The sequence below is a fragment of the Coregonus clupeaformis genome, chromosome 14, assembly GCF_020615455.1.
Source record: "Coregonus clupeaformis isolate EN_2021a chromosome 14, ASM2061545v1, whole genome shotgun sequence".
NCBI classification, from domain to species: Eukaryota; Metazoa; Chordata; class Actinopteri; order Salmoniformes; family Salmonidae; genus Coregonus; species Coregonus clupeaformis.
In genome coordinates, this window is record NC_059205.1 from 10,014,847 (window position 1) to 10,030,386 (window position 15,540).

The 15,540-nt window shown below is 43.4% G+C and overlaps 2 protein-coding genes across 3 annotated transcripts; one reads left to right on the forward strand and one right to left on the reverse strand.

Annotated features, from left to right (window-relative positions):
* Positions 1–958: 958 nt before the first annotated feature.
* On the forward strand, positions 959–4,273 carry tsen15 (TSEN15 tRNA splicing endonuclease subunit). The gene is made up of 4 exons (XM_041896941.1): positions 959–1,154; positions 1,271–1,352; positions 2,479–2,614; positions 3,359–4,273. Exons 1-4 carry the CDS (start codon positions 1,074–1,076, stop codon positions 3,525–3,527), a joined length of 468 nt encoding a protein of 155 aa, XP_041752875.1. The 5' UTR covers positions 959–1,073; the 3' UTR covers positions 3,528–4,273.
* Positions 4,274–5,961: 1,688 nt separating this feature from the next.
* Positions 5,962–15,390, reverse strand: LOC121580707 (uncharacterized protein C1orf21 homolog). Of its 2 annotated transcripts, XM_041895702.2 has the most exons (7): positions 15,145–15,390; positions 11,480–11,592; positions 11,251–11,370; positions 7,616–7,698; positions 7,357–7,421; positions 7,178–7,238; positions 5,962–7,046 (listed from the first exon to the last, which is right to left on the reverse strand). In XM_041895702.2, the coding sequence occupies exons 3-7, from the start codon at positions 11,357–11,359 to the stop codon at positions 7,008–7,010; spliced, it is 357 nt and encodes a 118-aa protein (XP_041751636.1). In that variant the 5' UTR covers positions 11,360–11,370; positions 11,480–11,592; positions 15,145–15,390; the 3' UTR covers positions 5,962–7,007. The 2 variants fall into 2 exon arrangements, with proteins under 2 accessions (XP_041751636.1, XP_041751635.1); XM_041895701.2 differs by lacking the exon at positions 11,480–11,592.
* Between the last annotated feature and the right edge of the window lie 150 nt (positions 15,391–15,540).

Below are 15,540 nucleotides of genomic sequence, written 5' to 3' on the forward strand. Positions count from 1 at the left end.
TCCGAAAGTATCTACAATTGATTGTGAAGCTCAACAAAGTCACTTATAGGTGATTTGAACGGTTCCCTCCATCTCCCCTGGAGAGCTGCCAGTGGGCCCTCAGGATGGCACACTTCTGGCTGTGAACAACGGTACCCCTAGTAAGCTGCCTATCAGTAATGAGGTGCTGACCACCAGAAACACTTTGCTTCTTCAAGTAGAGTCCTCCACCAGCCTCTCCACTGCTACAGGTGGGAGGAAGAAGGCTGGAGGAACCGGCTGCTTCCAGGGACTCTGGAGAGCACTGAGAGGGGGGCAGAGGAAAGGAGAAGGAGCCTGTAAGGAGCCTGTATTACTAGTCACTTTTACAGTTCCCTAATATTGTAGCAAGACATCCTGTAAACACAGAATGTTGAAAAGACGAAGTTGTGAATAACTGTTTTATCCCCTTCTTTTTTTGTCTTTCTTTTTCAGGCTCACTGAGTTGCTCAGGCAGATGAAAAACAGATACCCCTTCCAAGCAAAAGTTTATTTACTTTTTATCATTGTTTCTAGCATGTTTTGAACATTAAATGTGTCATTTCTTTGCAAATGTGTTCTGCTTTTCACTGAAACCATAAGTATTGACTATCTAATAAGAGAAAGCACACTTACTAAAATAAATAAATTGGCAAGTAGAATAGCAATGCAGGTTTTCAGTAAGAAGTTACACTCCCAAGGCATAAATTGTACTAAAGAGACTCAGATCTATGAGAAGAAGCACCTGCCTGTCTGGTGCTGCAGACCAGGGCCATGATTAGGTTGTCCATACTAACCGCTTACTGAAGTTTTACACCTAATCAAATATTTGTTTTAGTTAGTTTAACTTTTTTCTTCACACAGTTTATCATAATTCAAACACATCTCCATATCTACCTAAAGAAAGGGAGTTAGAAGTGCCCCGGAACTTATAATACCGGCAAAAAAACATTTCCCCGGACACTTTACATTGCAGTACCATAGCGTCCTAAATGACAGTGAGGCATTTTCATGTTGTCAAACTCACAGTGGGTGTGTGGGATTTAAAGTGATTTACAAAATATAGACGAGGAAATATGTCGGAGTTAACGAAGAAAACAGACGAGGATGTAATTGAGAAACCACTTCCCCCTAACTGGATTTTACAGCATCCAATGGTAAGTGCCAAATGCGATCAACAAACATAATGACCTAGCTAACGTTAGGCATGAGCAACAATAATAACTGATGCAGTACTAGCTAACGTTTTAAACTTTTACCCTCATGCTCATAGTACCAGCATCTGATAAACCTAGATGTTGGAGACAGTGCTCAAGTGCATGCAGCTTTCTTGGTGTACCTGGATCTTGCTGAAGGTGAGTTAACCATGAATTGGATGCACAATCAACTCTGTTTTGCATCATCACAAGCTAGCTACTAGACCTTTCAGGTGAGTGCTACCGTAGCTCTCGAGAACCCAAGGGGGCTTACAGCCGGCCCCACTTTTGGGTTCTCAGCTGAAGGTATGGAGGACAGCTGGCTCAATGTGAACTACAATCCCGACGCTCTGTTTTAACGTTTCAAAATGCTTGCAATACGGTTTTGGAAACATTTGTAACTTAACTTTCATACCACCAAGAAATAATCTTTCAAATACAAAAGATACACATACTGTACGGAGTTTAGCAAAGTGACACCCGGCTGTAAGAGCCTCCAGCCGATATACGACACATCCTCTCCCCTTGCGCTCACATTTCCATTGGACCATTCCATTCCACATTTCCGGCCAGAAGTAGGTGTTACTCCTTGATCACACCGACAGTCGATTTTGCAACCAAAGTTCAACATTCACCTTCTGCTACCATTTCTGTCAAGCACTCTACACATACAGTTTGACATAGGTTCGATAAATCCAACGTATGCACCACACAGAACACACTGCAATTGCCTCTACAACGCAACACTGCAATTGCCTCTACAACGCAACACTGCAGTGTAAACGCAAAGTTCCATTGGAAATGAATGTACTTCTGGTGTACCAAAATGCAATAATGCGGTCAGTGTGATCGAGGCGTTACTCAAAGCACAGTCGGGTGCAACTTTGCTAAACTGTGTGCAGTAAGTGTATCTTTTGCATTAAAATAAAAATATTTCTCACTCATATGAAAGTTAAGTTCCACATGTTTACAAAATCATACTGTGGGCGAGGCGTATTTGCGTTTAGTCAGAGCATTTGGGTAGCGTCGGGGCGTTTCCCTCACAAGGCAAAAGGGGACATGCAATGACCCAATGCAATGGAATCAGGGTCATGATAAGGGCTAGTGCTACAGATGACATCAGTTGGATAAACCTACCTAGGCTACATAAAATGTCAACTAAGTTCTTTACAATGACAACCTATTATTCGCCAGGTGTACCAAGTGTATAGCTAGCTACGTATCATGCTCCTGACTGTGCCCACATTAGCTAGCCAGAAAGTAATCTCTGTCCTTTCCACTCCAGTGCGTCAATGGAAGGAGGTGAGTGGAGTGGGGTGCTCTGAGCTGCGACTGGTGTTGCTGGAGGGACGGGAGAAGGAGGGAGAGCCCGCTCAGACGGTGCTCCCACTACCTGTACACAGAGGCCTGAGCCACAGAAGGTGAGAGAAGACTGGGTCTCCTTATTGAATACCCACTCCGCTATAAGACCTCCAGATGCATTTAAAGGAATTAATTTAATGTACAAAAAGACAACAGACTGATGCTATGCTACAGGGTTGCGTTCAATTCCATTTAAATTCCAGTCAGTTCAGGAAGTACCCTACTTTTTAATGAGGAATATTTGGAATTTGTTTTACTGTCCGAATTGACTGTCATTGAAATGGAATTGACCCAACATTAAACTCCTGAGTGGCGCAGTGGTCTAAGGCACTGCATCGCAGTTCTAACTGTGCCACTAGATCCTGGTTCGAATCCAGGCTCTGTCGCAGCCGGCCGTGACCGGGAGACTCATGGGCGGCGCACAATTGGCCCAGCGTCGTCCAGGGTAGGGGAGGGAATGGCCGGCAGGGATGTAGCTCAGTTGATAGAGCATGGCGTTTGCAACGCCAGGGTTGTGGGTTCGATTCCCACGGGGGACCAGTATAAAAAAATATGTATTCACTAACTGTAAGTCGCTCTGGATAAGAGCGTCTGCTAAATGACGTAAATGTAATGTAAATGTAGATTACGCCACAAATCAACATTTTGCAACACTTGCGGATAATGAACGCAGCCGGCTCCAAAGAATGTAGGCGAACTGAAACTGGAGTGTGATTACTGTGTATTTTCTTCAATGTAAGATCATTTCTTTATACATATCTATGATTTGGTCCATCTCGGACCTCTTCTCCTCCCTCTCCCAGTGTGCGGTCAGTGCTGGCCAGAGGCTCACCCATGCTGCTGTGTGTGGTGGCGTCTGACTCCAGCCTGGTCTACCAGAGGATGTGTGACGGCCTGCTGACCCCTGACCCCCCCGTGGGCATCCAGGACCAGGGCCGCCGGCAGCACCGCAAAAGACGCCAGCAACATTGAACCGCAGAAGAACCACAGTGAACGTTAGTAGACCACTATGGTCTGAACTCTGCAGTGACCAGGAGACAACCACAGACTGAATGGCAGGCTGTTGTGGTCTCGTAATGATGAACCAAAGTGCACCCGGGATACTATTTATTTAGAATTTGCCAGTGTCTTCCTACCTTAAAATTGGCAGGGCGTGCCTATCTTCGTTGCTCCCTTCCCGAACTGTTTTTGGGAACCTGGGCATAGTGACTTTCATAAGGCTCAACAGCTAGCCTACATTAAGTATGACAGACACTGAGAGACTGCGTAAAGAGAAATGACAAATATTACGATGGCTGTAACTACCTTTACAAGGTGCTACAGTCTCTGTGGGCCAGAGGGTTTGTGTTATAGCTTCTCGGACAATTGACAGACAATCGATCATCAGACACTGGTTTGCAATTGGACATAAACTTGCCAGAGAGGATACATAAGTTGCATTGAATTAAATGTCCATACAGTACATCCATGAAGCAATACATGTTTATGTAGCAGACTGCAGTAGGCTACTTACATATGGCACCACTCAGAACTCGTTCAGCTGGTTATTGTTAATGTAACACTGTTTTGTTTCGTGATGACTCCATACCCATTTACTTTAAATGCAGTTGTGATTTTTTTACTGTAGAGGGCAGCACGAAAGCTACCATGAATGCCTCATTGATATCATTGCTACGCCATCATTTGACATTGACAGATAAAGACTACAGTAAACACAATGTTGGCTGTGCCTGTGCATTGTTAGGTAATAGTAACAACACAAGGACTGTATGAGCAACCATTTTGTTTTGACAAATTATATTAGTGACCTGAAAACACGTATTATTTTACTAGAAAAACTAAAATTGAAAATGAAAAACAAACAAGCAAAAATGAGCATGACAACAAATGCGAAGAGCACTACATAATCTGGCTATGCTCCTTATACAGTATATTGTCTTTAGATTTAACACTGATGTGGTCTTACTAACAGGTAAGAACAGATACTGACAGCAGGGTGCTGTGTGTGTGTACAACAAAGCCTAATGAAGAGGTAGGCTCGACTACAAAACGACAATGACTAGAACACTTCAACCCTGAGCATTGACATTAAACAAGAATACCCTACATGGTAAAGTAAGGAGACGTAGGCCAACTATGAGTCACATACAGTGCATTCGGAAAGTATTCAGACCCCTTGACTTTTTCCACATTTTGTTACGTTACAGCCTTATTCTAAAATTGATTACATTGTTTTCCCCCCCTCATCAATCTAGACACAATACCCCATAATGACAAAGCAAAAACAGGTTTTTAGAAATTTGTTGCAAATTTATACAAAATAAAAAACGGAAATATCACATTTATATAAGTATTTAGACCCTTTACTCAGTACTTTGTTGAAGCACATTTGGCAGCGATTACAGCCTTGAGTCTTCTTAGGTATGACGCTACAAGCTTGGCACACTTGTATTTTGGGAGTTTCTCCCATTCTTCTCTGCAGATCTTCTCAAGTTCTGTCAGGTTGGATGGGGAGCGTCGCTGTACAGCTATTTTCAGGTCTCCAGAGATGTTAGATCGGGTTCAAGTCTGGGCTCTTTGGCCAGGTGATGAGTGGTGCCTGGTTTCCTCCAGACGTGACGCTTGGCATTCAAGCCAAAGAGTTCAATCTTGGTTTCATCAGATCAGAGAATATTTTTTCTCATGGTCTGAGAGTCCTTTAGGCGCCTTTTGGCAAACTCCAAGCGGGCTGTCGTGCCTTTTACTGAGGAGTGGCTTCCGTCTGGCCACTCTACCATAAAGGCCTGATTGGTGGAGTGCTGCAGAGATGGTTGTCCTTCTGGAAGGTTCTCCCATCTCTACAGAGGAACTCTGGGAGCTCTGTCAGAGTGACCATTGGGTTCTTGGTCACCTCCCTGACCAAGGCCCTTCTCCCCCGATTGCTCAGTTTGGCCGGGCGGCCAGCTCTAGGAAGAGTCTTGGTGGTTCCAAACTAATTCCATTTAAAGAATGATGGAGCCCACTGCGTTCTTGGGGACCTTCAATGCTACAGAAATGTTTCGGTAACCTTCCCCAGGTCTATGCCTCGACACAATCCTGTCTCGGAGCTCTACGGACAATTCTTTCGACCTCATGGCTTGGTTTTTGCTCTGACATGCACTGTCAACTGTGTGGGACCTTATTTAGACAGGTGTATGCCTTTCCAAATCATGTCCAATCAATTGAATTTGCCACAGGTGGACTCCAACCACGTTGTAGAAACATCTCAAGGATGATCAGTGGAAACAGGATGCATCTGAGCTCAATTTCAAATCTCATAGCAAAGGGTCTGAATACTTATGTAAATAAGGTATCCGTTTTTTATTTTCAATAAATTTGGTAAAATGTCAAAACCTGTTTTCGCTTTGTCATTATGGGGTATTGTGTGTTGATTGATGAGGAACATGTTTTACTTAATCAATTTTAGAAGAAGGCTGTAACGTAACAAAATGTGGAAAAGAAGATTCAAAAAGTGTCTTGGAATGCAGGAAGTAAGTAACCGCGGTTTCCCGTCCAGGGTGTGTTCATTGGAGTGACACGCACGCTCATAACATTGCAGATAGAAATACGCTACATAGAGAGAACTGATAAGAGAATCAATGATACAATACATTGATGGGAGAATCCCCAGCTCTATTACTTAAAAGTTTCTATCTGCAATGCGCAGAACGTTTGAGCCACCTGGATTGCATTCATTAAGGCACACCGTAGCAAAATGTTTACAACGGAAAACGTCAACTAGCGTTTCTTATTGGAAGTTCTTCCCTGTTTCAGTCTGTTTTCTTCCATTTGATGCCTAATGAATACCACCCAGGAATAATTCCCAGATTCATTTTCCTCTGCCCCCCAATGACCTCCACTGTTCATCATCCAATCAGATGAGGAATGACAAATGTTCCTTTAAGCCACTACGAATAACCATGATGGACTGGTGGTACTGGTCTCAGTCAATCCATGAGTTCAAAATGACTGGACCGCCAGTGTCTTTTAATAGACCACAGTCACAGAGTCGAGCGGCCGCTGTACTTATTGTCCATGGTAACCATGGCGACATACTTGGAGAGCCGTTCCGTATTATAGGCCTGGTGCTGGAAGAAGTCCCGGCCATGTCTTGTAACATGCTCCTTTGGGGGAAAAACATTGTCGCATTGGACTCGTACATCTGTTACGGGGAGACAGGGTTGTAGATATAGACATGGGCTAGGCAAATGTGCTTGGTTTGGGTCAATGTGTCTCCCCCTCCATCCTCGAAATAGTCCAAAAGGAAGAGGGCCCTTGGGTAAGGGTTATGTGGTACAGTCCGTCCATGCCATTGGACAAATCCAGTAGAGGGAGATTTTAATGGATGGAATGGCTCATTGTAATGGTTGGAATGACACCAGCCTCCACTGGACAAATCCTTCCTCTCAGGGGAGCAGATAGAGGACCTCAGTGCTATGTCATATCCTCTTCCTCTGAGCAGTAGTCCTGCCCCTGAAAAAGCAAAGCAGAAGATCGAGTAGAATGAAGTCATCCCCAGACACTGATCTAACCCCCCCCCACACACACAATGATTTCAGCTCTGAAAATAGCTAAAATCACAGATCCAGGCTATCTCTCCTCACCTTCTCTATCTTCTCATCCAGCATCCTGAAGAACTCTTGCTGGCTCTCTGAAGAACGGATCCTGTGGAGAAAGAAACAAGTCAGTCCCATTTCAACTCTGTTAGTTCAGGGGTGGAAGGGGAAAGAACACTGCATTGCGTGTGACACAATGACAACAAAAATAGTTTTGTTGAGCTCACTGTGTCTTCCCATTTGATCCTGCGTCGTCTGTTTGTTGGACCGTGGTGAGCAGGGCAGTCTTCTCCTGAAGCACACACAGGGTTATCACTGATACATGCGTTTTGGCCGATTTTATATCAAGTATGCAAAGTTTGTAATGGAACACATCTCCTTTGAGCTTACCCCACCCTTTATCGGACAATTTTTGTTAAAACGATTTGAAAAAGTGTGTGTCAAAACTGTATGATGAATGAGTCTCTTAACATCACTCTTTCTCACCGTACTGTCCTGGTGGCAGTTGTTTAGTCTGTCCTCTTCTCCATTTATATACTTCACACTTTCCACGCCTTTCTTGTACTCGTCTGTAAGAAATAGTGGGGGATATGAGGGATTTGGGTTAAAAAAACACATGCGTGCATTTATATTTTTGCCATTGTTAACACTACCAGCAACATCAATTTATTTTTGCTTGTGACGATACATTTTTATTTGATATCTACACGCTTCAGATTGGAGCATGACTGATTTAGAGAACCCATTCATGACAGTCCCCATTAATTAGATTGATCAGGAATCGACTGTTCATCCAGATATGAGGAGAGGAGCTGCAGTAATCAGCTGAATAATCGGTAGAATCCAGGTCAATAGTTATTTCAGTCCAATACTTCACAAAAATAATGACATGCTCAAATTAACAGTTCAAAGAAGATCCTCTTTTCACAATGGTTGGAAAGCAGGACAGCTCCTAAAAAATGTTGGTCCTTTCCACTGTTCCGACCAGCAAAATAAAGTTCTGAACCGGTTCGAACCTCAAAAAAGTAACGGTTTATATCATTCCTTTCTGTTGCTTCTTCTTTTTTTTCTTTTATTTTTTAAACATTTAGCTCATTAAGCTGCTGCTCCTCTGTTTATCTTATATCCTGATGCCTAGTCACCTTACCCCTATACATATCTACCTCCATCACTCCAGTATCCCTGCACATTGTACATATGGTATTGGGACTGTACAGTACATTCGGAAAGTATTCAGACCCCTTGACTTTTTCCACATTTTGTTACGTTACAGCCTTATTCTAAAATTATTTTTTTTCCCTCATCAATCTACCCACAATACCCCATAATGACAAAGGATTTTGACGGGACATAAGTATTCAGACCCTTTACTCAGTACTTTGTTGAAGCACCTTCGGCAGCGATTACAGCCTCAAGTATTTTTTGGTTATGACGCTACAAGCTTGGCACACCTTTATTTGGGGAGTTTCTCCCATTCTTCTCTGCAGATCCTCTCAAGCTCTGTCAGGTTGGATGGGGAGCGTCGCTTCACAGCTATTTTCAGGTCTCTCCAGAGATGTTCGATCGGGTTCAAGTCCGGGGTCTGGCTGGGCCACTCAAGGACATTCAGAGACTTGTCCCGAAGCCACTCCTGCGTTTACTTGGCTGTGTGCTTAGGGTCGTTGTCCTGTTGGAAGGTGAATCTTCGCCCCAGTCTGAGGTCCTGAGCGCTCTGGAGCAGGCTTTCATCAAAGATCTCTCTGTACTTTGCTCCGTTCATATTTCCCTCAATCCTAACTAGTCTCCCAGTCCCTGCCGCTGAAAAACATCTCCACAGCATGATGCTGCCACCACCATGATTCACAATAGGGATGGTGCCAGGTTTCCTCCAGACGTGACGCTTGGCATTCAGGCCAAAGAGTTCAATCTTTGTTTCATCAGACCAGAGAATGTTGTTTCTCATGGTCTGAGAGTCCTTTAAGTGTCTTTTGGCAAACTCCAAGCGGGCTGTCATGTGCCTTTTACTGAGGAGTGTCTTCCATCTGGCCACTCTACTATAAAGGCCTGATTGGTGGAGTGCTGCAGAGATGGTTGTCCTTCTGGAAGGTTCTCCCATCTCCACAGAGAAACTCTGGAGCTCTGTCAGAGTGACCATTGGGTTCTTGGCCAAGGCCCTTCTCCCCCAATTGCTCTGTCCAGGCGGCCAGCTCTAGGAAGAGTCTTGGTGGTTCCAAACTTCTTCCATTTAAGAATGATGGAGGCCACTGTGTTCTTGGGGACCTTCAATGCTGCAGACATTTTGGTACCCTTACCCAGATCTGTGCCCGGACACAATCCTGTCTCAGGGCTCAACGGACAATTCCTTCGACCTCGTGGCTTGGTTTTTGCTCTGACATGCACTGTCAACTGTGGTACCTTATATAGACAGGTGTGTGCCTTTCCAAATCATGTCCAATCAATTGAATTTACCACAGGTGGACTCCAATCAAGGATGATCAATGGAAACAGGATGCACCTGATCTACATTTTGAGTCTCATAGCAAAGGGTCTGAATACTTATGTAAATAAGGTATTTCGGTTTTTTATTTGTAATGACTTTGCAAAAGTTTCTAAAAACCTGTTTTCGCTTTGTCATTATGGGGTATTGTGTGTAGATTGATGAGGGGAAAAAAATATTTTATCCATTTTAGAATAAGGCTGTAACGTAACAATATGTGGAAAAAGGGAAAGGGTCTGAATACTTTCCGAATGCACTGTATATAGTATGCTTATTTACTTATTATGTTCTTAATATTTCTTCTTTCTCGTGTTTCTTTTTATTATTGCAATGTTGGGTTTTGAGTTTGCAAGAAAGGCATTTCACTGTACTTCTGCATGTGACATTAAAACCTGAAACTAAATGACTTCACCAATCAGTGGGGATAGAGCAGGCAAGCTAGTTGTTACATGTGTGATGGACAGACAAGTGTAGCCTATGGTGAAAGAAAATGTTGCAGGTGGGGAGAGAGTGAGAGAGGGTCGAGGAGGAGGCGTGAAGCGCTGGGCATCTTGTTATGACATGAATTACCTGAATTAGGCCCACATAATTATACACAGAGGAGCTGCTTCTATGGGGGAACTTTTAATGTACTTTGAGCTAGCTAGCTAGCTAAACACGTCATACCTTTTTGTAGTTAATAAATCCAATGTGAAACCTGATAACTAGGCCTATATTATCCTTAACTAGCATTGAAAAAGTGAATCCATTCTTCTCTAGCTAATAAAGAATCTCTCTCCCTATCTTCTGAATCACGCTTGTAACGTCAGTACAGTAGCCTATGCTTCGGAGGGGGAAAGGGCAGGTAGCCTAAACATGCACACACACTGGCAAAGATTTTCAGCTTGCAGGCAGACAATGGAATACGTTTCCGAGTGACAGAGTGAGGGCTTTGCATAGGCGCTTTGTTGCAGAAAAAAATGCCTAGAACGTTATTAACCAGTTCCCATGCTTTTAAAATAACGGTTCTGTTCCAGAACAGTATGGATCACTTTCGTTCCCGGTTCCGTTCCTTGAAAATGTTCTTTATTTTCCGGGTTTCTGTTCCCGGAACCAGTTCCAACCCCTGTTAGGAACTCCTCCTGGTTTGAATAATTTACTTGAACTGCTGTTACATTGTAATGACCCAAGCCAAGTGAACCCTATTGGGACTGTGTGGATAGCGTGCTTGGGACCGAATGGTTGAAGGTTTGACTCTCCTCAGACTACTCCCTGAGGTTGCTGCAGCACCAATAGAAACAATTTGGTTAAAGTAGGAGCAGGGTGAAGTTGCTCCTGGACGCTGATCTTGGGTCAGTTTTTCATTTTACCCACTAATGGTTAGGTTACGATTGGGGGAGGGGAAGCTGATCCTATATCTGAACCTAGGCGAAACTTCACCTCGGAGCGGTAAAGCACGTTGGCACAGTATGCTGTCTGTAAATCAGGGGTGTATTCAGTGAGGCGAAACGTTCCTAACGTTGCAGAGAGAATTGTAACAAATGAAACTAACATACAATTCCATATTCTACTGACACGCATATTTGTTTTACAGCATGTTCCGAATATGAATGCATTGTCTAAGCCTCCTGAACGCAACCCAGGTGAATGTGTTTCCAGCACTGACCAGAGAGAACATCCCCATTGCTGTAGGCTTTACTGCGGCCCTCCTCACCACTGGCCACGGCCAACACCTGCTTGGCCGAGGTGCAGCCCATCTCCTCACCCACACACATCACAGGCTGACCTAGGGGGAGAAGGAGACCAAGATATGAATAATTCGTTGATTGGACTTCATATAGCGCTTTTCTAGACACCCAAAGTGCTTCACATACTATAGTAAGGAGGAAGCTCACCTCATCCACCACCAATGTGTAGCACCCACTTGGGTGATGGACGGCAACCAATTTGCACCAGGACGCTCATCACACATCAGCTATCAGTTGGAAAGGTGAGGAGTGACATATGCCTATTAGGAATGAGGGTGATGATTAGGTGCCCATTATGGAAATATGGCCAGGTTGGGAATTTAGCCAGGACACTGGGGTTAACACCCCTACTCTTACGATAAGTACCATAGGATTTTTTGCGACCACAGAGAGGCAGGACACCCGTTTAACGTCCCATCCGAAAGACGGCACCAGAGACAGAAGAGGGAGCTGTTTCAATGGAAGTCAATGAACTAAGTAGACCAGACCCAGCTGCTATCGCATGGGTGTCTATGGGAGAGCCACCCCCTTAAGTAGACAGGAACTGACACTTTTTTTCCAATGGTAAACCCCTGAGTTGAACTATCTTCATTTATCCACCATCTTTGACAGCACCCTACGCAGGGCGATGTCCCCATCACTGCCCTGGGGCATTGGGATTTGATCTTTAGACCAGAGAGAAGACTTTCCCCCTACTGGCCCTGTAACACCACCTCAGCGGCATTTGGGACTGACCAGGACCGACCCTGCTTAGCTTCAGAGGCAAACAAAGAGGCGTAATGGGTTCGCACTCAAAAGTATGTCACATAAAGCTTACTTCATTATTCAGTGTTTATTTGTATTTTTTTTTACAGCATCAGGGATAGCGTACACAGACGTTTCGGCTTTACAGCCTTCTTCAGTGTGTAGGTCAAAGGCAAGCCAGAAGTGGGATGCAGGCCTGGGTGGTATGCTGCTGGAAGGGTGGTGGGGAAGAGTATAAATTCCAGATAGAATTGGCCCATATCCACAGATCAGAACATAACCATTAGGAGGATGGGAGAATATCTGACCTTGTGTCAGTGGCTAGGCAATTAAGTTGCCTATTAGCAGTCCACGCAAATGAACACTCCACCATGATTAAGTAAACATATACATTACCAGTCAAAAGTTTGGACACACCTACTCATTGAAGGGTTTTTCTTTATATTTACAATTTTTGACATTGTAGAATAATAGTGAAGACATCAAAACTATGAAATAACACATATGGAATCATGTAGTAACCAAAAAAAGTGTTAAACAAATCAGAATTATTTTATATTTGAGATTCTTCAAATAGCCACCCTTTTCCTTGATGACAGCTTTGCACACTCTTGGCATTCTCTCAACCAGCTTCATGAGGTAGTCACCTGGAATGCATTTCAATTAACAGGTGTGCCTTCTTAAAAGTTAATTTGTGGAATTTCTTTCCTTCTTAATGCATTTGAGCCAATCAGTTGTGTTGTGACAAGGTAGGTGTCACGACTTCCTCCGAGGCTGCCTCTTCGGCGTTCGCCTTCTAGCCACTAACGCTCCTCATCTCATCATTCCATTTGTTTTGTCTTGTTTATTACACACACCTGGTTCATATCCCCTCATCAGTACCTGTATAAGTGTTCCCTATGCCCCCTTGTCTTTGTGTGTGATTGTTTACTGTGGAGGAGAGAGAAGCTTGGTGGAGCTCCGTGTATTTTGTATCGCCGGGATATTTCCCAGCGTGCCTTGTATTTTCCAGTGCGCCTGTTTTGCGCACTGGAGTGTTTTTACGCATTACTGCGTAACTCTGTCGTTCAGAATAAATCCTGTTATTCTGTGATTTACCCTCTTGCGCCTGACTCCTTAAAAATCACCTCATCACAGTAGGGGGTATACAGAAGTCCATATTATGTCAAGAACAGCTCAAATAAACAGAGAAATGACAGTCCATCATTACTTTAAGACATGAAGGTCAGTCAATACTGAAAATGTCAAGAACTTTGAAAATTTCTTCAAGTGCAGTTGCAAAAACCATCAAGCGCTATGATGAAACTGGCTCTCATGAGGACTGCCACAGGAATGGAAGACCCAGAGTTACCTCTGCTGCAGAGGATAAGTTTATTAGAGTTACCAGCCTCAGAAATTGCAGCCCAAATAAATGGTTCACAGAGTTCAAGTCACAGACAAATCTCAACATCAACTTTTCAGAGGGGACTGTGTGAATCAGGCCTTCATGGTGGAATTGCTGCAAAGAAACCACAACTAAAGGACACCAATAAGAAGAAGAGACCCGCTTGGGCCAAGAAACACGAGCAATGGACATTTTTGGTTCAAACCGCCGTGTCTTTGTGAGACGCGGTGTGGGTGAACGGATGATCTCCACATGTGTAGTTCCCACCGTAAAGCATGGAGGAGGAGGTGTTTTGGTGTGGGGGTGCTTTGCTGGTGACACTGTTTGTGATTTATTTAGAATTCAAGGCACACTTAACCAGCATGGCTACCACAGCATTCTGCAGCGATACGCCATCCCATCTGGTTTGGGCTTAGAGGGACTATCATTTGTTTTTCAACAGGACAATGACCCAACACACCACCAGGCTACGTAAGGGCTATTTTACCAAGAAGGAGAGTGATGGAGTGCTGTATCAGATGACCTGGCCTCCACAATCCCCCGACCTCAACCCAATTGAGATGATTTGGGATGAGTCAGATGGCAGAGTGAAGGATAAGCAGCCAACAAGTGCTCAGCATATGTGGGAACCCCTTCAAGACGATTGGAAAAGCTTTCCTGGTGAAGCTGGTTGATAGACTATCAAGAGTGTGCAAAGCTGTCATCAAGGCAAAGGATGGCTATTTGTAGAATCTCAAATATAAAATATATTTTGATTTTTTAAACACTTTTTTGGTTACTACATGATTCCATATGTGTTATTTCATAGTTTTGATGTCTTCACTATTATTCTACAGTGTAAAAAAAATAGTAAAAATAAAGAAAAACCCTTGCATGAGTAGGTGTGTTCAAACTTTGACTGGTACTGTATATCCAAGAATAACCCACTGGCCAAGGTCTTCACTAAGTCTAAATGAATATATGAAGAGGCCTTGGTTTTGAATTGTCCAATCACAACACATGGTTTAGCGATGCGCAGTCGTGAGCTCCAATCACAACACATGGTGTGCCAGCTCCACCTCACACCATGGCCCATTCAACGCGCGGGATAGTCTCCTGCGGGACGGATTGGGCGTTCGTGACCCAATCAATTTACCTGCCAAATCTTGTGAATGGTAGACGAGAGAATATATAAATAATGGCTGGTTGTGTGTGATATTGAGGCATTGTTGTTGATGGTCAAGGGCACGGATACATTTTTTATAACATGAGCCCTCGAATGGAGACGGGTCTGACCTGATTATTGGACAGACGTATTGTTTGTAGTGCATACATGCAATAGGCTATATTAGGAAATCTATATGGTTATGTAGGCTATGCTATCATCAGGCTATTTCAGTGCATCGAGGATGCTATCAATAGAGCTTTATTTATAGGCAGGCTATAGCAACCATTATTATTTTATTTAATAAGCGAGAGCTGAAAAAACGGGACCAAAATTGAATCGAATGTAAATGAATAACTGAAGAAAGCTGAATATCAGCTTTTGAATATAACAACAAAAGAAAATACAGTAAGAACACGGTTCCATTGCACAACGGTTTCCTATACAAAGAGCCAACCAACCTCAACACAAACAAAACGACTGGACAAGACGAAATACAAATATCAAATGTTATCACAAGGGCAAACATGAGCAATTTACCATTTTTTACAGGATCTGTCCATGGTTCTGCCTGTATTGGTTCTTGGGGTTCCGAACAGCTTCAAACGACAGCCGCCGGCATCGGAGACATCTGCATCGCTCAATACACCTTCAGACATTAGCAATCGAGATGCTATCCGTCTGGCGCACTGTCTGGTCCGGTCTGGAATAATTTGTGTAAGTGATGGCACAAATTGTTCTTTGGTGAAGATCTTCAGATATTACACAGAACAAAGGAATAACTACAACTATATAAATATATAAATATAATCGAACTGCAAGAGACAAAAAAATTATAATACAACATATTGTCGTTTTTTTTTTGCAACAAATTATGTTGCGTTTGTTATTGTATAATTTACAAAAGATACAGTTATGGCTATTTGTAAGAAAGTT